General features: G+C 38.2%; 1 protein-coding gene across 13 annotated transcripts in view; it reads right to left on the bottom strand.

The window, feature by feature from the left end:
- CNTN4 (contactin 4) overlaps positions 1-25,787 on the bottom strand; it is a 977,605-nt gene that overhangs the window by 238,750 nt on the left and 713,068 nt on the right. For all 13 annotated transcript variants that reach the window (XM_067755248.1, XM_067755246.1, XM_067755236.1 and 10 more), the window contains one exon: positions 14,205-14,300. In XM_067755248.1, the coding sequence (XP_067611349.1) occupies positions 14,205-14,300 (96 nt within the window). The remainder of the gene's footprint in view (positions 1-14,204; positions 14,301-25,787) is intronic.

Genomic DNA, 25,787 nt, shown 5'->3' with positions numbered 1-25,787 from the left:
TTTGTCAGGTTTTAGTCCCAGTGTTATACCCATTTCATAAAATGAACTGACAGCTTGTCTTTTGCTCTGAAACACATTATTTGGAAAGGGAATTACCTTAAAATTTTGAAAGAGTTCTTTGTAAAATTTATAGGCCAGAGTACTTGGAGAAAGTAATTCCTGACAACTTTGAATTCTTTCCATGATAATTAATCTATTCAGATTTTCTACATTTTCTTGGTTCCATTTTGTTGCTTATATACTCTCAGCAGATTGTTCATCTCATCCAGATGTTCAAATGAACATAGGGTTGTACCTAGTTTTTCTCTTATGATTTTAAACATTATATACAAAATTATATGCTCTTTTTAATTTCTAATTTTGTATATAGTCATCCCTTAGCTTACCATCTGTGAGGAACTGGTTCCAGGATGCCCCCTTGGATATCAAGGAAATCCGTGGATACTTGAGTCCCTTATATAAAATGCTGTAGTATTCGCGTATAATCTACGTACATCATCCCGTAAATTTAAAATCATCTCCAGATGACTTATTATACCTAATACAAGGTAAATGCTACATAGTTAGTTGTATACACAGGTAAATGCTATATAAACAATTGTCAGCAAGCAACCAATTCAAGTTTTGCTTTTTGGAACTTTCCGGAATTTTTTTCCATGAATATTTTCAATCCTTGGTTGGTTGAATCCGAGGATGTGGAACCAGTGGATACAGGGGGCTGACTGTATTTGTACTCCTCTTCTTCGTTCTTGATTATATTTGAAGAGGAATACACTTGTATTTATCTTTTCTTTTGTCTATCAAAACTCCTCTGTGCTGTCTCCTGTGTACTGTTTCTATTTTCTCATCCACTAATTTCAACCTTTGTCTTCCTTCTGTTTCCCTGAGGTTTGTTTCATGTTCTTTTTTAACTTCATGAGGTGAATACTTAGTTTACTCATTTTGATTTCCAGAATTCCTTGCTTAATAATGAATTTAAGGTTACTGACTTGCTTCAAACTTTTCATAAATTTCGTTAAGCATAGATCTGTTTTCATTTCTTCAATTTTGAAATGTCTATAAATTATGGTTTTTGTTTCTGTTTCAACCCAGGAGATACTAGAAAGCAGACTTGAAATTTACATGAGTTGATTTTAAAAAAAAATTGTGGTGGTTGTCATTGTGTAAAACTGATCTATAGCTAATTTCTAGTGTAACTACATTATGGCAGAAAATAAGGCCTGATCTGTACAATTTCAACTTGTTGAACCTTTTCTTTTTTTGGCTTAATATATAACCAATTAAAATAAGCATTATACGGGCACCACAAAAGGAAGTACATAAATACATATTGTATTATTACATTATTCAAAGTTTTGTATCATTATTTCTATTTACTTAACTATCAAGTTACATCACAAACGTACTTTAGTAATTTCTCCTTGTATTTCCAAATGTTGAGTATTATAAATTTTTTTTTTTTTTTTTTTTTTTTTTTTGCTGTACGCAGGCCTCTCACTGTGTGGCCTCTCCCATTGCGGAGCACAGGCTCCGGACGCGCAGGCTCAGCGGCGATGGCTCACGGGCCCAGTGGGATCTTCCCGGACCGGGGCACGAACCCGTGTCCCCTAGCATCGGCAGGCGGACTCTCAACCACTGCGCCACCAGGGAAGCCCTACCTGTCATCTTTCTTGTGTATTTTTTATTTATGCTGTTTTTCTCATTTTTCCTTTTGGCCTTTGCTTTAATAGATTACTATTTCTTTGACTGAACTGTCTCCAGCAACTTGGAAGGTACATATTCTGTTTTTATATCTACCTAGATTTCTATTTCCATTAATTATTAAAATAAAGAATACCTTGTGGCTCCCTCTCAAAGAGGAGAAAGTACAATAAGTGTGTCATGATATAAAACAAAATGGTACACACATATATACTGGTCAAATATCTTTATCAATTACATTGATTATACATAGATTAGATCTTTACTCCCTAATTGCCATATCTACGAAGGTTCCTGATCATTATACTTTCCTTTTACATATTAAAAAACAAAACCAAACAAAACAACTTTAGTTACTCATGCTTATCACTAATTCAATTTCCTACAATGCTCATTTGGCTTTTTACTGAGTCTGCATTCCAGATTTTAATTCTTTCATTACTAATTTTTGTTAGCGCCCTTTAAACCCCAGTTAGTATCAGAGTTAGGTCTCTCTTCACATGAGCATCTTTGTTTCACAGATTCCATGGTTTCTTGTGCTTGACAGAAGGCACAACAGAGATGCATCTTTTAATTTTATTGTATTTTCTTAAGACATCTCTTTCACATGCATTTCTGGTGTCTGTTTTGTTTTGCATCCTCAGGCAATAGGTGACACTTCCCCCCTTCCACCCCTCCCCTCTTTTAACACTGAATATTTTCTTAGGTCACCGTGATGGAGTAGTTTTTTTATTTAACTTTGTCTATTAACATTGGTTGTAATTCTATCCAGGTCTTAGCTTCACTAACCAAAAGTGGGTGTATCCCTTTATTCCTCCAAAAGTGTGTGTGGGGCAGCTTCCAGAATTCCTACCTGAGGAACTCAGATGGAACTTTCTACTGCTTCAGTTTCCACCTTCAGAGTAAGCTGGTATCACCCTTTAGCTATGTCCACACCCAATATGCCATGTGAGCCTCTTTCCCTATAAAGTATTAGCTAGAATTGTTAATTTCCTAGTAATTTTTTGGCAGGGAAAGATGGTGTACGGCATGTATGTGTGTGTTGGTAAGTATGGGAGAACATTTCTTCTGGATTCCTTAGAAAAATGTTTCCTTTATAACAAGTGAACACCTAATTTTTAAAACAGGTGTGCAGATTTAATGTGTATTTCATAGAGAAATACAAAGTGGGTATTGTGGCTACCGCTGAAAGCTTTTAAAGATATCCTCTCTATCTTCCCGTGTTGTCAATTTAGTTCTTTAGTTATTAGTCTTTACTCTAGCCTGAATGTTTGTGTCCCCCCCAGAATTCATATTTTGAAATCCTAAACCATAAAGGTGATGGTATTAGTAGGTGGGGTCTTTGGGAGGTCATCAGGTCATGGGGAGCACCCTCCTGAATGAGATTAGTGCTCCTGTAAAAGAGATCCCACAGAGCTGCCACGTTCCTTCCACCGTGTGAGGACACAGTGAAAACGTGCTTGTAATAAACCAAGAAGAGAGCCCTGACGTGATCACGCTGGCACCCTGATCTCAGACTTCCAGCCTCCAGAACTGTGGAAATAAATGTCTGTTGTATATAAGCCACCTAGTCTGTGGTATTTTGTAGTAGCCCGAACAGACTAAGACTGTCAGATGGTCACTTCTCAACTTGACCTGTGCTACAACTACAGGTAATTTTTCAAGTAAATTTTTGATGGTTACCCTCTGTTTCTAGTCTGATTAGAACATTGCTTTTTTCTTTGTTTTTCATAGAAAGCTGGGTAATAATAAATCAGCCTTGGCTTCCAAGAACCCATTTTAAAATTGCCTTCCACTCTAACTTATAACCTATCTCACGATGCTACTTAAAAAAAATCTTTAGCAATTCCTAACTTCTTTCTGGAAAAACACCCAAATCATTACCACCACATCTGACCCTAGTTTCTGCCTGTATCCCAACCTGAGACTTATCCTACTCTCCCTGCTGCTCTGGAGGTCCCACCACACTGCCTTTCTCTCCTGGCAGGCAACCTCCTAGACTTATGCACTGTTCCATCTGTAATACTATTCCATCTTTCATCCTTCAAAATCTAAGCTCCAGAGCTACTTCTTCAGAGAAGCCTTCTCCCAGACTACATCATGTCCTTCTATTCTACATGATCAGATCATTGAACCCTATTCTTCTCCCACCTCACAACCAAAAGCACACGTCCCAGTGTGATTTTCTGATTACCCTCTTACTCCCCAGCAGACCTGTAGGTCCCATGATAAGAGGAACCACTCTGTTTTTGTTCACTCCTATACCTGCCATGTCTACTAAACCCCTGACATCTGAGAGGTGCTGCCAAAGTTCGATGCTTTCACTTTTAAAAAATAATCTATTCTCCTCAACCTCAATATCCTGATTTACATACTCCACTGGGACCCAATCATAAATCTCATTCATCACAACAGTTTCACTGAAGTAACCTGGAACTGCACATTGAGAAGGAATGCTGGCCTGCAATATACTGAACAAATTCAAAAGGCAGCAACACTTATAGAGAAGGTGTAGGGATGTCTTTGTTATAGTTAGGTGTTGATTTCAGAGGTGTGTCATACAGGCCTCATTTGGCAGTAAGTGGGAACCACAAAGGGAAGAAACACATGATACTTAAATCAGCTACAATTTATTCTGGAAATCCCATTTGTCTTCTCAAAAGGCAAACCTGAGTTTGCATGAAATGATAAGAACTGGGGCTTCAAACACCTATAAAACTGAAGTATTTTGGCATTTCCCAGGTGTTTCCTATTGTACGTGCTGGTTTGAGGGAAAAAGAAAGTGTACAAATGCCACATTACTTCACAAAGTAGAGATTCTTTGGATATTTCTGAGACGCTACATTAGCAACTGCAACTATCTTTCCAGCTGTGCCCACCATATGGACCTATGAATTACTGCGGAGTGTCGTTATAACACAACTGCTTCCCAGGGGTTAATTTTGATGGTGAGGATGGTGATAATGTGTTAACCTGTGACTAGCTGATGTGAGAAAAACAGGGTGTGTTGCAGTTAGAAATGGGAGGAGCTTTCTTGGCTCAATATGATACGGCTGCCCACTGTCTCATCAGCAGCCAGGACCCACCTAAAATATCATGAACATTCTCCCAACCAGCCTCTGCACTAAAGATAGGACATTTCTTTTAGTTCATAATGTAGGCAGAGTTGGTCTCTCTGTGAAAGGATTACTACTTCATGTGAAAATCTGTGTTTATTCTATATGTCTCAAATGCCAAAATCGTTAGCGAATACAGTTAACTCAGATAAGCATGATGCGTAGAAGAGTTTTTCATCAATACTGTTTGTCCTCGATGAACAAGCGACTTCATTAAGTCATTTCCTTTTAAATCAGCAGCTATAATCCTACCTTTAGTCAAAATGCCACCGTCTATTCCTTTGCCTATAAAAGTGAACTTTACTTGTCCAAATGCATAGTGTTGTCTGGTCTTTGATTTGACCAACTCCAGGTATTTTCTTCTTAAATGTCTGAAAACTAAACTGAATGAGTTAAAAAATATATCAGAAAAATGGCCAACTTTTTTTTTTTAAGATTTTTTTAAAAAATTATTTATTTTATTTATTTATTTTTGGCTGCTTTGATTTTCGTTGCTGCACACAGGCTTTCTTTAGTTGCGGCAAGCGGGGGCTACTCTTCGTTGCGGTGCATGGGCTTCTCATCGCGGTGGCTTCTCTTGTTGCGGAGTATGGACTCTAGGCGTGCGGGCTTCAGTAGTTGTGGCACGAGGGCTCAGCAGTTGTGGCTCACGGGCTCTAGAGTGCAGGCTCAGTAGTTGTAGTGCATGGGCTTAGCTGCTCTGCAGCATGTGGGATCGTCCCAGACCAGGGCTTGAACCTGTGTCCACTGCATTGGCAGGTGGATTCTTAACCACTGCGCCACCAGGGAAGCCCATCAACTTATTTGTGCCATCATACTCAGAGGATCAAGATCCCTGACAGTGGTGAATATTCCACTTTTGAGACTTCAATTTCTGATCTCCCAACCTGAGTCTATTTCCAAATTTCCAGGACTCAACCAGCACTTCCTCATTCTATATACTGCACCATTATCCTGCTTAATTCAATGGAACATCATGATGTACTGACCTGACAAAACACCGATTTGTTGATGAAAATGTATCCAAGGGGCTGCTCATTTCTTTCTCACCTGAAAAGATGAGATTCATATTTCCAGTGTGCATTAAAACAAGAACGCTTGCCATATATCCTGCAGTGATGGTCCACTGGATTATTTATGCAATGCTCAGCCAGGTTTATGTTGTTGAAAGATCACTGTTGATCATGTGTTCCGCTCTGGCTGGTACATCCCTGGTAGCACTCTTAACTGGGTATGTAATGTGTTTTTCACATCTCCAGACTCTTCGCCTCCCACCCAGCACCTGGGTTTCCACATAGCATCACCTCTCCCTGCTTTCTGGGACAGGACAACTCCAAAAGGGAACTCTGCATGCTGCTGAGCTTTTTTGAATGATCACAGTTTGTAGATCACTTTGCTTTTATGGATCAAATCTCACTTTCCAAATACCATTTCCTTTTGGTGCTAATGTGTCTGACCCTCATTCTGATGGATCAGTGGTCCTCCAGTTCTAAGGATCAAACCTGGAGATAATCACTTTGATTTTTTTTTTAATGTTTGAAAAGAAAATAGAGACCTTCTCAACTTGAATTTAAATCTACAAATATAGTGCCTATTATTAAATTAAGTACAGAGTAACTATCAGCAGAGAAGCTGGGTAATTAGGGCCATCATTAATTTACTAAATTCCATGGTTTCAGCCAAATAAAGAACATGGAAACATCTGCATAAAAGCAAACAAGGAAAAAAGAAGAGATAGAAGAAAATTCTTGCAATGTATTTCTGCTAATTTTTTTTTCTAAACTAAATGATCCCCTTTAGGCTACTGAACACTAAGAAATTTAATTAATTGCTATTAAGTAGCTAAGTGTATTTCTAAGTGCTGCAGCCTGGGACTTGCTATAGATGCAAAAACAGCTTAAACATCTCTCTTACTAGAACTGAAAGCGGAATGAAGGTAGAAAGTGTACAACTACCACTCCTGGGGAACTTTTCTTTGAAAACAGACCAGCAATTCTCTATACAGGTTAAGAAACTGGGGGCTCAGAATTATTCTATGACCAGGGAATGCTTGCTGTCTATACAAACTCATTTCTTCTACTCATAAGTATACAGTTGTTGACATCTAGGCATTCAAAAGTAACGTCATGAAACCTTCAGATTGTTTTAAAGAGCTGACAGGAAAATTCAAAGGCAAAGAGTAGGTTGGTAGCATCACAGAACATGCTTAACCAATTCTGGAGATAACTGACATCAGAAATATTCATCCCAGTTCTTCTTGTCACATCTAGTGATGGAGAAGCTCACCATTCTTCTAGAAATGTGGAGCCTGATTTCTTCCTTTTGCTTCCCTTGTTGATTCCTTCTTTGAGCTACGTCATCTCATGGCTGAGAGAAATGGAGCCTGTATCTGGTGTGGTAAGGACAAAAAAATCCTAGTGGCCTCTCCTCCCAAACATGAAACACTCCACCAGGCCATTTAGGTTAGACAGCTTTCTAACAAGTAGTCCCTGATCAATGTGGTTTTTTTTTTTTTTTTCTCAGTTGGTGAAAAAGAGGTTTAATGAATGGAGAAAAGCATCATCTTCCAAACTGTTTCCCATTACTCTATGCTGATTAAATCACCCTTGTGCTATAACCTCTGCTGGTTGGCAAAGTGGGAAAAGAAAAAAGGGAGGAACTGGCTGAATAACTTTCAGATAAAAGAATCCAGGTTTGTATTTTTCAAAGGAACATGGTAGAGTCAAGGAGCATCAAACAGGATTGCTTTAAGAATATTTAAAACAAGATTAAAAAAAATACCTAGTACTATGGTGTTGATGAACCTATCACTAAGTATTAACCTCTCCTCACTGAATTTCAATAGATGTGTATTCAAATGAATATATAATGTCTTGGGCTTAGAAGTGGAACTCAGAATGCATTTTCCATAGAAATAATACCATCCAAGTTGGTTTACCAGAGTTTGATCCGTAATATTCTTGAAGACTAGAACAGTAGTATTATTTCAATGCTGCTCCAACCAGCATTTTAAACATTATTTCCCGGGATCCCACATCCAGAAAACCTCTTCTCAATCACTGATCTCCAACAAGGTCACTCTTAACTTACTGAACACCTGTGGTTCTAAAATTTATTTGTAGGAGATAGGGTATCTCTCAGGTAAGTCACTTCTCAGGTGACATGAAATGGGCATCAAAGGGCAGCTATTTCAGTGCTGACCAAACATTAAGGACTCAAGATCCTAAGAACATAATTTATCACTTGTTATTTAAGTGTCTTAAAAACTGAGTCTAATTTTGGGCACCTTCCCTCACTCCACACACACACACACACACACACACACACACACACACACACACACAGAGAACAAGATGACTCAAGTGCAATGTCGGCCCTTCATCCTGATGTGCACGTTCAACCATGTCCCCACTATAACCAGAAGAGGAGATTGGTACCACACTTAGAAAGGGACTCTTCTTATAGCTTTTCATGACAATTAAGTGACTGTTAATCTTATAACCATCTAAAAATTTCAAATTTTGTTTTAAAATAGCCATACAAATTAAGCTGAAGATTATGTTCCCTAGTCTCTTAAAATAAACTCTGCAATATTTTAAAGCCCTTAGCTCCTCTGAGGCCCAATTAATGCTTTGTTTCTTCTAAGGAAATGAATGGAGCCCAGGCACATACTGTGCACGCTAAGGTAACATGCAAACATAAAGAATTACATGGGGCTTGGCCTCTGAGAAGCTGATTGGCAGAGTTCATCTCAATTGTCATGCTGAGTCTTTAAGAGCAATTTTCAAATGTTAGGAGAATGGCTAAATCAGCATTTTAATAAAGCCACAATGCCAGAGCATGATGAGTTTATGTTAACAATAGATGCATATTCCAGATGAATCTCTTGGAAGATATATCTGAAAAATATTTGCCTACTTAAAATTTGTTAAATGAATGTAAATCAAGAATCATAATATGTCTTCAAAGACAAGCGATTTTCTGATTTAATTTTAATTCCAGGCTTAGGCAAATGAAAAAATCAAACCAGGCCTAATTAATAAAATCAGGAATGTTTGGATGTTTGAATTTTGCAAACTGGTACCACATTTATTATGTCTTTAATCCTTACAACACACTGGGGAGATTTAAAGGACAAAGATAAATTCCATTTGGCTGGCATAATGCTGTGTGAGGATTTGAGAGTTATGCTGGGAACCAAGATACGGAGAAGGAGAGCCTGAAATCTCAGTGAGAGAAAGTAGAGGAATAAGTTGGAAACGGAGGGACTGCTTCCTGAGGAAGGTGGTCAGTTGTCTAATCAACAGAGCGAGAAAATTAGAACCCAGCCAGGAAGATGTCAGTATCCAAAGGCGTCTGATATGGCAGGCAGGGCCTGGTAACTACACTACCTGGAGGTTGCAATACTCAGAATCCAAAGGATAGTGTGCTATGGTTTGAGGTTTGGAGCTGGATTAGAATGGAATCTGCATGTACCTTTGGGTGAAACATGAAGGCAAAGAGCTAAACTGTCTGGACTGCAGTGGAATGGGTTGGTATTTGGAGCTAATATGGATGCCCCTGAAAATCTAAAGTTATATAAAATTGGTAAGCAGTTTGGGGCAGGCATGGGAATAAGGCATGCAGAGGGGAATTAGGCACTCCTGCCTTATTCATTATACATTCTTGACTAGCATGTAGATGTCTTGAAGACTATTCTGGGCATAAAGGATGCTCATTTTAGCACAGCAAGATTACTTGTGGCCCAGTGACCTGTCAGCATAGTTTGGACTAATTAAGAAACTGGTGAGCCGGATTCTGAAGGTGACATCTTGATGCCGGAAGCTGAGTACGTGTGGGGAGATAGAAAAAGAATAGGGCTCAGAGAAGTTATATAATTGGCTCAAGTAAGTTAACAGCAGCACTAGGATTAGAATGTGGGTGTCCTAGTTTCATGCTTTTACCTCTGTCCTACAGCAAAGACAAATATCCAGCTGAAATAATCATGCTGTGGGAGGGTGTGATTGATTTTTTTAAGACTATAATATTCATGATATGTCTAGATCAAATCACATTTCTGGGCCCCTGGAGATGTTTGCAAATCAAAAGGTTTTTGCTGGGACAAGACCTACTTGATTTTGCAGGGCAGACACACAAGTTTTCCACCCTGGCTACATATTCGAATCACCTGGAGTGCTTTCAAAACTATGAATGATGTCAAAGGAACCAATCTCAAAAAAAAATTCAGACTGAATTGATATGGGATGGCACCCAAAGAACTAATGCATACAGAGTAGAAAAAAGTAGTTGTACGGTTGTCTCCTGACTATAAAAAGAAATGGGGCACATTCTACGCAAAGGTAACTCCTAGACCTGCCACTGATTAACGTGTGACCTCACTTAATCTCTTTGCTTTCACTTTCTTATCTATGAAACACATGTCCTTATTTCTTATAGGATTATTGTAAGGATCCAAAGATAATATAAGGTAAACTAAAGATTATAAACACCATAAGGAACTCTACAGATGCTGTTATAAGGTCCTTGAGTCTGGTGCCGTGCGAATGGGATCTAAGTTTAACGGGGATGTGTTTAGCGTAAAAGCATCCAACGACGACAATTATAGCTAGTTTCTCTATAACTCATAACAACGAAAATAATCTCAGAATCAGAATCATGTGGCTTTCTTTTTTTACACTGTAGGAAGACATATTTTCTCTAACAACGACGTAGTAAGAGCTGTCCAAATGTAAAATGCTACTTCTTCATGTGAATATCTGAGAAAAAGCCAGTCTTTTCTTAGTTGTTCACCTCTCTTAACAACAATGAAAAAAATATAGGAAACCCTGAAGTGATTATATTTTATTTTAAATTCTTTTAAATACGAATTGGACATAAAAAACTTCTAACACTTCTGCTTGGGTTTGATGTGGAAATCAAAGTACTCCACCTCAGCAGGGTGAACCTGGGCTGGTTTTGTAGAAGGTGATCAAAGTGGGTGTATCTTCAATCTGGCGCTGCCTCAATCTGTTCCAGCCAACTGGAACAACAGTTTTGGGGACCCTGCCCTGGGTTTATGGAATCAGAATATCCGTGGGCAAAGGCCAGGCACCTGTGGCTCTAACATGCTGCCCTGGTGATGCTTCCGCTTCCTGCACACCTCTGGCCAGAGGTGCGGAGTGTGGGGGGAGCATAGGTGAAGCTCAGGGCTTTTCAAACTTTAATGTGCACATGAATCACTTGGAGATCCTGTTAAAATCTGAATTCTGATACAGTAGGCCCTGTGTGGCATCCAACACTCTGCCTTTTTAACAATCTTCCAGGTGAGGCAGATACTTCAGGTACAAGGACGACATTTTGAGCAGCAAGGATCTGGGTGACATATAAAAGGAAGGTGGAAACAAAAATATCCCTTGGTGAGCAGTTCATGGGGATTTCACTGGTGAATGAGCTGTCAGTTTTAGTAAGCTAGGAGGGAGAATCCCAAAGTACCTCACTTCTGTTCCTATTTAATGAGTGGTTGAAGATCACAAATTCCTGCTGCCAAATGACCCTGGAGTTGATGGAAAGCACAGTGAGAATTCTAGATCTCAAAATACTCTGTTTCTAATCTACAGAAGCATCATAGACAACCAGAGCCCCATCATCCATAGTGATTTCTATTTTTTGGTGTCTGTGTTAAAGATTTAATAGTACAATCTATGCGACGACATCACATCTGAATTTGTACCTATTAACCAAGAAATGACAAAGACGCTATGCAGGGTGATTGGTAGAGCACTGGAACTACGTGCCGATGGAAATGCTTTTCAAAGTAGATTAATTGCTGCTCATTTCTATGTTATCCTAAGAAGGTCTGACACTGCACAGCTTTTGAAATAGGACATGCAGCATCCCTTACAATGGATCTCATGCCATTACCCAGTATCCCACTGATACAATAAAAGGCTGACTCATTTCCTTTCCTCTTCATGATCTGTTACAATAGAAACTGGGATACCATATGCTGGGTTTAAAACGCTCAGTATGTCCAGCGGCTCTTGGCGATGCTGCCAGCTTTAAGGTGATCACAGCCTGGAGAAGCAATGAGAGAATCACTGCTGGACAGTTTGCGTTGGAGGGTTTTGAGTAACTGGGGAGATTTCATCAGATAATCATTGACTCCACTGCCCCAAACTGATGGATGTCTGTGATGCTCTCTTATAACCTTCAATACCCACCTTGTTTTCTCTCAAATTTCCTTGCCTTGCCTGCCTTGCCTACAGTATTACTGAGCTCACAGTTTCTAATAGAGCCCATAATGAGAATATTTATTTCCTTGTCTTTCACCATCAAGACTGTCAGGAATGTCAGCACAACTCAAGGAACTGGATTTCAGAGCTGCTGACTACTGCCAGCAGAGACAAGCAAATTTCAGTAGGTGTCCACAGAAATTTTTAATATATTTCTGAGTGGGAAGGGGAAAGTATTCAGGTTCATTCATTGTGGAGCAGCACAACAGTGCTTCTTGTGTTTTGCGTTTCCCAAAGATATCATTGTACCAGGGATTAGTGGGGTATTTTTTTCTCAATATGCTGTAAGATTAATTTTCAGAGTTGCTGCCATGTTATGAAAGATTAATGCTGTGAAGGTAGCCTGCAGAAGAAATTAGCAAAATCTTCCTTTCTTATTTGATCAAATTTCATAATAAGAAGAGAACTGTTAATGTGAGTGAACATCACTTTAACCTAAATAGATGTCCAGTTAATGGCCCTCCTCATATAAAGGACAGGACTTCAATAATGCACATATAGTTTATAAATATGTTTAGTTTTTATTCAGCAATTATTATGTAATGATAGAACTAAAAGGCATCTGAGAGATTTCTTTTAATCTCTTCGTTTAGAGATGAGTAGAGATAGAGAACGTGAACATAGTAGCCCAATATCAAATAATGATTTGAAATAGAGCCAGGACCAGAATTCATGTCCTGGACTCCAAATTGAATGCTTCTGATACTAACTTGGCAAGAAAATTAAGTCCTAAAGAATAAACCCGTTTCTCAGAAGACAAACTCCTGAAATGTAATCTGGATTCTCTGCCAGTCTCAAACACCAGAAACCCTAACAATTCCATACCCTCCATCCAGACTTGGAGGGGTGCCTGCCTCTTCCACCTGCTTATCTATTCACAGTGCTTGAAATGCAAGCCATGTAGCTGTTTCACTAATTGTTATTTTCTGCTAAAAACGTTAGCCGGGGCATTAGGTGAGAAGGAAAAGTTAAAACTTCTGAAGACAGGACAAAAATAAAATGGTGTTTTCAAATTCTCAGTTTAAAATATCTTCTTTTTCCATCACATGTAAAGCCAAATGGAAAATTAAGGTAATAACAAGGAGAGCAGGTATCAAACTAAATTTTAGCCAGAGTGACCACAAATGGAGTTTATCAGTCTTGTCAGCACAAGCTGTAGTGAAATCCTAATAAATATCACTAACTACTAAACCTCCAGACTCCTGAACTCTGTATGTGCAGTCAGAGTCACCTTCCAGTCATCATTAGTCCTTTCTGCAGACACTGCAACCTGCCTACACATCGCCTCTCCGCATTCTCCCTTATTATCAAAATTATGATTTTTTAGGGCCATCGTGTATCTGTAGAAAATACTTGATTTTTGTGTCTCTTTTGCCACTGGAGTGATCAATGAAATGTACATAGAAGTCCTTGGGCAAAGCAAACCTTCCATAATACAAAAGCAACTCGAAATGAAGAGACTTCTGACATTTGCCCTGCCCTCTTCCCATTTCTACCTTTCTGCACTGGTGCCTTAGCCATGCCCCATGTTTAGGACTTCAGAGAAGGATCAAAGAAAGGGCTTGGGTCCTGGAAGATGTCCCCCAAAAGCAGTGCCAGCTTTATACCACATACCTTTGGAAGTCTTATGTGTGAGAACAACACAAACCCAAGTCCACCGAAGCCGGTGTTAGCTGGGTTTTCAGGGACTTGCAATCAAATGCATTCCTAACTGATCTAGTCATTATGAGTCCTTACAAAGTCATCTTGGATTCTGTGGTCAAGGGACTCTGGTTCTGGGTCTGATCCCTTCCCAGACCAACAATGAGATGAAGTGAAGCAAGGCCATCTTTTAATACGATCAAGTTGGAAGAAGTGCTGGCGGTTTTACCAAGCAACAGGATTCTGATTTTGATGGACTCAGGTATCTTTCCCCTTGAGCCAGGTAGACAGCAGGGGGATGGAACATTGGTACCATCTGATATTTTCCTATCCTAATTATGGGAGGCAATGACGATGCTTCCTCGACACAGAGGGACTTTGGGAATCTCTACGAATGACACTGATGCCAAGAGGGTGAACAATCAGCAAGAAAAATAGCAGTCGGTGACATGTGCACATTTCGGTGCAGAGTTACCTCCAGCATGGGCTGGTGGGCCGCACAGCAGTACCATCCCCTGACCTTGGCGGACAGACACGGTGCTTCTCGTTCTTGTTTTAAAGTTTTCAAGATCTGTTGGGAGACATAAAGGAAAAGGAGTTTAAAATTTAAAGTCCTAAGACATTATGGAAGACTAATACTACTTCAAAAGAGGATAGTCTTCTGCTGTAAAACGGCCTTTACACCACCCGGATCAGGGAAATTCAACTCTACCGTCTTCTTGCATGATATTGTCTCATCCTCTATGACTCTATATCTATACTGTAAGGTAGCCACTTGCTACATGTGCCTATTTAAGTTAAAAAACAGTTAAAATCAAATAAAATGTATGAATTCAGTTCCTTAGTCACACGAGCTGCATCTTAAGTGCTCAAGAGGCACACGTAGCTACTGGTTTCCACACTGGACAGCAGAGAGAGAGAGAACATTTACATCAGTGCAGAAAGTTTTATTGGGTAGCACATGTCTGGATGGAGTAAGTGACCTCCCCAACTCTATCTGTAACTGAATATCATTATCAGGATGTAAATTCGTGGGTTTTGATAGTCAACTGTTTACTTCACAAACCGTTCCATTATATGTAATTATGTTTGTTACTCTATATGTACCTAGAATATGACTATCTCTGTCTACACACACACACACACATTACATACAATGTGTAAACAGACATACATACACAATTGTTTTATAAAGTTCCTGTGTATTTTTAAATACTTATAAGGTACTGTCCAAGGTTCTGTTTGGAAGAAAGTTCCCCTTTCTCAAGGAAGTCAAATCTGGTTAGAAATATAAGACGTTACAAGCCCAAAGATCACAGTTGGAGTCAGTAAATACACAGTTGCCAATAACAATGAGTTAATATAAGAAATATGTCTAATAAAGTGACAGACATATTATTGTTCAAAAAGATTTTTCTTTCATCCTTCCAACTGCAAATCCTCTCAGCAATGATTGTTTTAAGTGCCATTTCATTTTTTGTTGTCTGAAACATTTGATGTAATAACCTGTTACCAGATTTGAGGATTATTCTAAGCCAAGTATGTTCTGTAGGGTTGCAAGCCCTGTAGCTGTGCACATCAGAGTTCAGTAACATTTATTGACTATTTCCTCCATTTTGGCCATTTTGGTAAGTATTTTATGGTGATTATTTCAAGTGATCCTAACAACACTTATATGAGTTAAGTACCATTAATATCCTCATTTTACAGACTAGAAAAGAGTGGCACTATAACATTTGTTAAAGGGTACAACATCAGGGAGTAATGGAGCTAGGAAATAAACCTGGACAGCATTGCTGCAGTTACAAAATGGAATGTTTCCACACTCAGGCTGCGTTTCAGGGAGTGTTCACAGGGTTAAAAATAATTTATACACCGAGCTGACCTCCCTGTGCTATGTGGCTGCCTCCCACTAGCTGTCTATTTTACATTTGGTAGTGTGTATAAGCTCGGTACTTTGTGACCACCTAGAGGGGTGGGATAGGGTGGGTGGGAGGGAGATGCAAGACGGAGGAGATATGGGGATATATGTATATGTATAGCTGACTCACTTTATTATAAAGCAGAAACTAACACACCATTGTAAAGCAATTATACTCCAATAAAGATGTTAAAGAAATAATCTATACACATACATGTCTTCATTACCAGCTTCTTCTAGAATTAGGCAAATCTGAAGCTCATATATTATTGCTTTTATCAATTAAACACATCCAAATTTGGCTGCCAGCTCGGGATACAGACATTATGAAAAGAAAGCTTCTGCCCTGTAGGGACTCAAGAGTTTGGTGGGCAGGACTGACAGGTAACACCTAATCATGGGAATCCAAAGACTGCTGAAGTTGAGGTGTGCAGAGCGACACCTTGAGGACCCGCACGTACTTAGTGCAAAACAAAACATGACTACAATTTAAGTTTTGATGTAATGAGATTCCTTTCATTACATTTCTGATGTAATAAAATTCCTTTTATTCCATGAGTACCAGGTGAGGCTAGGACATGATTTTTTCTTCTCTTTAAGGAAATGGTTTGAGAAGCCTTTGAAAATGATTAAACTAGAGATTTAAAAAACTTCATTATGGCATTAATACTGTAAACCATTATCCCTAAAAATGATACTGAATCACTCTAAATTGTCGCTTCTGCATACAGGTTCTTAAAATAAGTCATCTAAGTTTTGGCAGAGACATCTCATCCAATCTCCAGAGTGGCATGAAAAATTAAGAACTGATAGGTAATTGAGATCAAGTCTTATCCAGGCAAAATCCACCTTGATTCTGACTAGAGAAAGAGCATTAGGAAATGGGAAAGAAAATGAGAAATATATGCAATGATTTTTTTTTAACTTGTCCTTATTGAGTTTTAAAAACTGCATTCCTGTTTATTTCCCTATAGTTTATGAGTCCATGCAGTTCCACAGGATTTGTTTTGGACAGTTAGAAAATTGCATTAATCTGGTTATTTGAGATAATATTTCAATAAGATTCTTAGCAGTTAAGTGAAATAGATTCCAGATGGTAAACCCTACCTACATACTGAATGGAAATATTGCATTTGGGCAGATCTGAGTTTGAAAATCATCTCTGCCATGTATTATGCAAGGTTTAATTTTCCCATAAATAACATGAGATGTAATTAAATGTAATTTATTTTGAAAAGATGATGGGAAAAGATTAAATGAGGTAATATTTAAAAAGCACAAAGCCTTTCCTGCTACAAGTTTGGTGCTTACTATATGTTCTGTTCACTGAGGAATAATGTAGTCCAGTGGCAAATCATACCCCTATTATTCCATTTAAGAAAGGGTTTTGAATAGCAAATGAACTCTAGAGAGAGGTGAAGAGGCTAGTCAAAGGTCACCATATTTATGCACATGTTTAAGAAAAGATTGCATGTCCATTATTGGTCTTTTCAGATGTAATTATCCATTCAGATCCTAACTGCTAGCAGCATGATAATTTTCCAAATTAAAGAACTATGTGTGTGTGAATGGGTATTTTTTTGAAACTTGGGCATGGCCAGGCCTTTCCCAGAAATATTCTCACATATATATTCTCTTATTTAGGGTCATTTTATCTCCAAAGACTTGGTACTAGGTAATAATCAGTAGCAAGAGGCATTCCAAGTTAGAATACGTTATAGATAATGTTATGTCATCATGACCGTAGCACTCATAGCAATAATTGGATCTACTTGCAAAATGTAATGAGTTCATACCATGTGCTAACAAATTTTCACACAGATCTCATTTAATTCCATTATAGTTTTAATTCCCAATTTTAAGGTGATGTTACTGAATTTCAGAACCTTCTTCACAAACTGAGAAAGTGGCCAGAAGAATACAAACTCATCTGCTTCTCTCCAAACCCACCACTATCAAGTACCAGAATCTATCATTTCCCCACTGACTTAGTGAAGCCAGTGAAAAAGGGCATTCAAGCTAGTTACTTCACATCCTAGGGACCAAAAAAAAAAGTTTGTTTGAATGAATTTTATGCTCTTCAGTGAATATGTAAGAAAGTCCACATTTCAATGCACAATGCGATGAGTCGGTACATTTGATTCCAAATTTTCTATTCCTTTGCTTTTCCTTGCGGGTGATCACTTGATGGGGGGATTTTAAACATCAGGTGCAAAGGATGGAGTGGAACAAGAAGAAAACAATCAGAAACCACCGTATTAAAAAGCAGGATTGCTGCATTGTCAGGGAGGTAGCTGAACCATGACACTTGGGTAGTATTCCCTTTAGCTCCGTGCAGCTAGTTACTAAAGGTAGTTGGATAAATGATAGTTACTAAAGGTACCTGAATAAATGATGTACTCTTATGACAAGGAATTAATATCCATGCACTGTAGTTTCTCAAAACATTTTTTGCAGCTTTCTGTATGGTCCATTGAAAAGTGACTTGGAGACTTTTTTAAAAAATGAGTGACCATACATTTTTTTTTTTTTTTTTTTTTGGTGACCATACATTTTGGTGTTGACTTCATTTATCAGCGTTTTATATAAATCTTTCCAGAAATCGTGGGCTAAAAAATGCACAGTTTTGTGGCAGATGTGTTTTCCTGTCATGTTTTTCTGTGAAAACAACTGTCCTTTGTTCTTCTGTAGAATATAATATTAGCACTTTATTTTTACATGAGGTTTTAAAAAATACACTATTATAGTACTTGGAAAGTGTAGCTCATTGAGAGCTTAGAGGAAGTGCTTTAGCAGCTAAATTCCTTGAGAAGTAAAAGTGTACAAAGGTCTTAAAGCTGCAACATGAGATAAATAATAAAAGCCTTAATATATGAAAACATTTGGAATTCAGCCCACAGAGTAAATCAGAGAGTGAGGGGGAAAAATCCCCAGATATTTACTGTCTGGAAAGTTATTAAATGTTTAGAGCTGGGGATGAGGTAGTCTATAAAAAATACCTGGATGGGTTGAACGAAAACAAAATCTAGGGTCCAAGATATTTTTTGAGAAGTAATAACAGTAAATAAGAAAGAGTAACTTTTTTGGCCATCATTAAGGGACTGCCCATCACACTTATGAACAGGAAGAGTTAAAGCCATCCACAGGGTGGAGCCAGCGTAGAAGAGCATAAGAAATTCAGCTTTAAAATGGCCAGGAAAGGTTAATGACATAGTAACATACATCACGCTTTGTCAAGAATCCACAGAGGGGCAGGAGAAGAGGAAAGAGGAAAAATGATACAGTAAACCATGCAAGTAATGCACATATTTTTAACGCATGTATTATTTACTACAAGTTAAAAAAATACCTATTCACTTTTTTCCTGACTTGGGTAGACCTGGATTCTATCAATTCTCACAGGGTGACTTTAGAAGAAGAAATTGTCAGTGACAGTTGCCTTTGTTACTGCTTCCTTCAAGAAGCAATCAATGAAAAAATCAATATCAGCTTGGAAAAATGGTCAAGTGATGTATTTGTTATGAATATAATTTCCATAATGATGACTGCACTATTTATTTTAAAAAGAGGTATTTGGGGGGTATGACTTTAAAAACCAGTTATCATGCAGCATATCTAAAATTATGTCTTGACTCTGCCATTTGCTCCTTGAGTGTGTACATATGTGGATTTGCATGGCTTCTTGGATTCTAGGGACTCAGAATGACAATAAGTCTAACTTTACAAAAACCTTATGAGTTGCAAAGTCACATTTTTGACATTCTTTCCACACAAGAAAGAAGAAACCATTAGGGAGACTGGCATGGCTGATGGGTTTTTCCTGTGAGAGTGTACAGCAAGAGGAAGAATTACTTAATGGTTTAGCACACTGGCTCTGCAGTCAGAAGGACCTGAGCACAAACTCGGTACTCTCACTCTTTAGCTGTACGATGTGGGTGAGTACTCTCCTTGAACTTCAGTTTCTTCATTTCTAATATCAGGAAAATAATTCCTATCTCATACGGCTCTTTAGAGATTAAGATCATGAATATAAAGCACTTAACACAATGACTGGCCCAAAGTCAGTAGTCTGTAGATGCTAGCGCTATCATTATCATTTCTGAGCACCACAGGAAAGTCTACAGAAAGTAACTCACTGGGGCAAAGCTAGTGATTCCAAACTTCCACCAGATAAAGTAACAGTAGAGTAGTCAGGTCAATCCCACTGTGGCAAAATAAGCTGCTAAGACTTAAAACACCTCTTCTTTTGCTGGTCTTAACTGTGTTTTCAAGTCTAGACTGGTGCTAAAGTAAGCCAGATACCTTATCCTTTGCAGTGCATGGAGTGTACTCTTCAGGTGACTTAAAATTAAGAAACACTCCCATATACTGAATTCAGGTAATTTTCCTTAAGAAATTCCTACGATGGTATATTCTGAGCAGGTATTACTTTTTAATGTTAAGGTGGGAAATATCATTTTCATAAAACAGTAAAAACTGATGTTTGTGTATCTTTATAAAGGATACAAAATATTGTTATTTTAACAGAGAAATAAAAGACGAAACATATTATTTACTGATTATATAAATTTACTTGTTGCACTTAAAATTTGAGGAGTTTACACTGTATACCAGATGAAAACAGAATGAATATAAATGGAACTGGAAAAATATATATATATATACATTATATGTTTGTCAGTATCTTGCTTTTCCTATGTCATTAATTTTTCCATTTGTTTAGCCAACCTTCAGCAAATAATTTTTGAGTTCCTCTTTTCCTCCAAGTGTTGGTGTCAGCCATTTTATCTCTCCAACAACTAAGTAAAACAAAACAATCAAAAACCTATGGATATGCTCAAGATCTGACATTAAATATCCCAATTTGTTGGCAGTTTAAAGTAAGGGATCAAAATCTTATTCTAGGTAGTGGTTTGACTTTGAAAAGAAAAGCCAATCTCTTTCCTGGAGATCTTTGTATAGATAACAAAGGACCTTATCAGTATTCCTAAATTAATGTACACACACTTTACAAATGACTCAGTTATAGAAATTGTTTATGACCTTCTTCTTTCATAGCCTAATGCTACTGCTATCGACATCCCTACGAAAATCCTTAGAGCACTTGTTTCAAAGGGAAAAAGGAAGAACTCATGGGAGCTCTCCCAGGTGCTGATTCTGACCCTCACAATGTTTTCCCTCTGTCTGAATTTTTCCTCAACCTATTTAGTCATATCAGATGAAAGTCTATAATTTAGGGATTACTTTGGAATTATAGAAATGCCATTTTAAACCCACATATGGCTGCAAATGCATTACCTTGCTATGAGTCACTTACAGTGAAGAATTAATTAATTCAAAGAGATTGTTTCCTCTTAAATAAATAAGAGCAGTATGGATTCTTTGAATGTGAGTTTTGATTAGCCAAAAAAGAAACAAAGAAAATGTAATCTATGGAGTAATAAGGAAGGCAACGTAGGGCTGAGAAAGCTCAAGAAAGGAATAATGACTTAAAAATACTCTTAAATTTGATTTTCTTCACAGGTGTTTCTTACTGAAAGAGTTATGTACCAACAAAACTATCTATAAACAATACTAGTTTCTCACTCAAAATTCTTTACCTTATTTTTTTGTAGAAGAGCTGAAAAGGAAAAAGAAAAAATACATATAGGGTGAGAAAGGTGTGTGCAGATTGCCAAAGACAAATTTGTCTGCGGTCAGCAATTCTGCATTTAGCAAGAGGTTACTCTCCTCTTTCTCTTCCTGCACCACATTTCTACATCACTTTTTCTTTCCAGTAACAAAACCTAGGAAAGACCTGAAAAGAGCATAATGAATGCTACCTGTTAAGGAGGCTTCTGTGGGCTGATTTTGAAATTTAATCACTTTTGTAAATATTAACTCTTTGGGAGAAATGTAAGGCCAGTTTCAACTAACTTATGTAAAGAACACAATTTCTCACTTTCCATGCATTCATTCATTAAATCCTCACAACAACTCCATGATGTAAGTATTATTACTGATTCCACTTTATAGAAATTAAAAAAATCCATATCCGAGATCACAGTCCTAGTATAAGGAAGAGTGTGGATTAGACCCCAGCTCTTCTTTGACCCACAAGTCCATGTATTTAGCCTCTATTCTATACTGAATTAGATACCAGGAATGAAACAACACATGTTGATATTCTGGTTGACTATTTGAGACTCATAATTTTTTACCCCTCTGCTATTATTTTCTTGACTTTACAAGAAAATAAAGGCTGCTTTGCTGCCCTTTTCCCTGTAAGTGTACGACTTTCCTGATAGCTATTTTTATTTCTGATTTCAGATTTTTTCTTTCCTCGTTGCTTTGACATACTCTATTTTACCTAGACCTTCATGCTATTTAAGAAGCCAAAGAACAACCCAGTTTCAGATGTTTGAGTTTCCCTGCGTGTTCCATAAAAGTGTGCACCTACCAGACTCATGAGGTTACTGTGATTAGTACAATCTGGCATCATAACTACTGTTGTTCTCCTTTGGAGACAGGTGCCCTAAAACACAAGCTATTATTACCAGCAATTTTCTCTACAGGAGCACATCTCCTTTTGCATACCATCCTAACTCAGGAGTGTTAATGGTTAGGCATCTGCATTCTCTATCTTTGGTTTCATACTTACATAACACAAAGAGAAACAAAAGTTTCAGAAAACCATTTGGCCTAGAAAATTTTAGAACAAAATATGGACTCTTTGCTGAGCTTTACAATAGCCCTTAGGGATCTGATCCTTGCCCAGGTCCCCCGTCTCATCGCCTGTTAGGTTCCCCCATACTTATTTATACTGTAACAACCATGTTTTGCTTTCTGTTCTTCAAACACCTTAAGGCTAATCCTGTTTCAGGACCTTTGAACTTGCTGTTCTCTTTGCTTGGAATGCTCTTTACCCATCTTTTAGCTTATCACGCTCATTCTTCGGGATTCAATTCAAATGTCACCTCCTCAGAGTAGCCTTCGCTGAGTTTTTAATCTGAAGTAGCCCACCACGCAGCTCCGGTTACTCTCTACCACATCACCTCTTTATTATGTCTTTCATAGAGATCATCACCAACATCTGCGATTACTTTGTTCATTTATATGATATTTGGTTTACTGTTCCTTCCCCCCCGCCCCACCCCAAAATGAAGGCTCAATAGAGGCAGGAATCTTTTCAGTCTTTATCAGGCTATATATAGCACAGTGCCCAAAACATGTCTAACACATATGATGTGCTTAGTTACTATTTGCTGAGCACTATTCCCTTTCCTGCTTCACACACTGAGGTGGTGGTCAGGAGACTTGCTGGAGTAGGGTGAACCTTCTTGTAATATTTGTCCATATGACACACTGTCTTCCAGCATCTTGGCTACGATGGACCTTTGTGTGCTCAATGACCAGGGATGCTCTAAAAGATAACTTTAAGAAAAGGTCTTTAATCAACTGCACCGAACCACCTACGGTGCCTTAAAATGAAATTTAAAATGAAAGCTTAGAGGCACACTAAGATTGGAATGCAAGCAGCATATGACACAAACGCATTGCTTGGCAAAAGAAACACTCTCTCACCCACTGACACCTGCCCCAGGGAACACTTGAGATGAAGAAAACATGAAAGGACATCATGCAAATTGCACAGGCTTGTTGCTCTTTGTAATCAGGGCTGTTATCAGCTAGTCAGGGAAATATCCTACAATTATCTGTTCTTCACCTAGTGTAAGAGTTGTACAACTTGATAGACTTATGGTCATTACAGTTTTGATGGAAAGAAATGTGAATCTTCATTTTGAACTTTTACTTCATAGGCTTTTTTTTCTCCCCTCTGAAAATTAAAATTAGAAAGTTGTAATTCCTTGCCCAAGTCTTCCTAAGAAACGGGCAACCCTAGTGGGCAAGTCAGATGTATTCAAGTAACATTAGAATAAATATTCCCTGAAGAAATGCTGAAAAGGCACTGCATCAAGAGGACATTGTAAAGCTGCTAATCTACAGGAAAAAACTTTGGGGATGTATTACTGGATGGAGATATATGGGCCACAGATCATGATAAAAACCCAAAGACCACAACTCTACCAGCCAAACGATTGGTCATGAAAAACCTTGCTTTAAAGTGAAGAGAAATTGCTTCATATCTGACTTTTTCAGTCCATTTCTTTTCTTTTGTTAAGCTTTCAGGGGTACAAGCCTGAGTAACGAGATGGCTACCGAATTTGCCTAACACTTAATGGCAGTGGATACAATCTCTGAAGGAAGAGGGGCAATTTCTCACTCCTTGATCATAAATAAAATTAGGTAGATGTTCGTATAGTTAAACTGGCTCTTAATTCTATCCATAAAAGTAGGCATTTTCCCCAAGCAGCTTGGGAGGAAATTACTCTGATGGTTAACTTTAAAGGGAGAGGCAAACTTTACTAGTATTTCCTGACACCAATGCTCTGCAGAAGTTTTGCTTTAAAAGCAAGTAGAAGACTCCTCACTATGTACTCAGTTGTGGATTTCTGAACTAATAAAATAGGGATTGATGACTCATAACGAAAAATGCCAGTCATGCTTAAATTCATTGCTCCTAAGAAATTGGACATGTTCTGCCATACAGCTATTTGGGGGAAATCAAAGCTTTTGGAAGTAACAGGTTTGTTTAACCACTGGCTCATAGAGGGCTATTTCTTTTCTCTTTTCCTTCCCCTTCTCTGAGTATAAAACATTTCTTGGGACACTGGATGCTGAATTAGCTGTATACTGGTTAAAATTTTTTAAGGGCATAAAAAATGCTGTATATGGATGAAATCCCCAGATGAAGAGCAGCTGTTATTTATGTTGAATTTAAGTTGCTTCGGCAACTCCAACCATATATTTTTATCTCATTTAATTACAGTTTTGAAAATAAAACCATCATCAAATATACATGCAAGCCATGTGTTTATTCATCATCTATTTAGACTTTGCTATGGGGGCTGTTTCACCGTTCCCTTCACAGAAGAAATCAGAAATAATGCTGCACTGTGGTAACACTGCCAGTTTTTGGAAATGTCATCACTCAAGCACCTTGCTTTTAAATACACCCTGAGAATCAATACAGATTCATTCAATACCTACAATAGGCCTCCAATGGGCATCTATCATATGCCAGCCACTGTTTTAGGCACTGGGGTTACACCATTGAAAAATAAAACAAAACAGATCTCTTCCCTTAAAGAGGGTTAAGTGGGTGAAAGGACCATAAACAAAATAAATAAATCATGCATAGCATCTTTGAGGGTGACAAGTGCTATAAAAAATAAGTTAGGGAAACAGGATTGGGAACTGGCATAAAAACTATAAAAGAGGAAGATAATATAAAAGTAGGATCTTGCTACTTTCCATCCCACATCCAAATGTGGAGAAATAAATCACCCTCCCTCTGCCGACTCAGCTCCTGGCCCCCACGGAGGCTGCAGAGAAGGGCAAAAAGTAGTGTCAAGCGACACAGCCGTCCTGATTTAGTCTTGTACTTTCTTATTTATAACTGAAGTTGAAGTCTCCTTAGTTCAGGTAACACCTGAGGAAACTAATAAATAAGTATTTTCATCTTCCATCTAAAATTTTCAAAGAGTGCTAACTTCTTGGTAACTGAGGAAGTGGGAGAAACAACTGAGCAGGCATACTAAAATATACACTGATTTCCTAAGGGAAGACAATTACCAAACCAGTATTGTGATAACTTATGCTCTGCTTTAGATACAGTTACTGTTTTCTGCCTCAGAAATCCTACAAAGCTAGAGAATTTCAGAGGTGGGAAGATCTTACTGTCTGTCTTAGTCTGTTTGGGCTGCTATAACACATATGCCATAGATGGGGTGTCTTATACAACAGACAGGTATTTCTCACAGTTCTTAAGACTGAGAAGTCCAAGATGAAGGTGCTGGAAGACCTTGTGTCTAGTGAGGAATTGCTTATAGGTTTGCAGATGGCCGTCTTCTCACTGTGTCCTCACATGGTAGAAAGCGAAGAGAGAGGAAACTCTTCGTGTCTCTTCTCATAAGAGAACTGACCCATTCAAGAGGGCGCCACCCTCATGACTTAATTACCTCCCAAAGGCTCCACCTCTTTATAAAAGCACTTTGCCAGGGGGTGACGGTTAGAATTTCAACATATGAATTTTGG

This window comes from Pseudorca crassidens, chromosome 10 (assembly GCF_039906515.1).
Source record: "Pseudorca crassidens isolate mPseCra1 chromosome 10, mPseCra1.hap1, whole genome shotgun sequence".
Classification (NCBI taxonomy): Eukaryota; Metazoa; Chordata; class Mammalia; order Artiodactyla; family Delphinidae; genus Pseudorca; species Pseudorca crassidens.
Note: the sequence above shows the minus strand (reverse complement) of the source record. Positions and strands in the feature narration are given on the sequence as shown.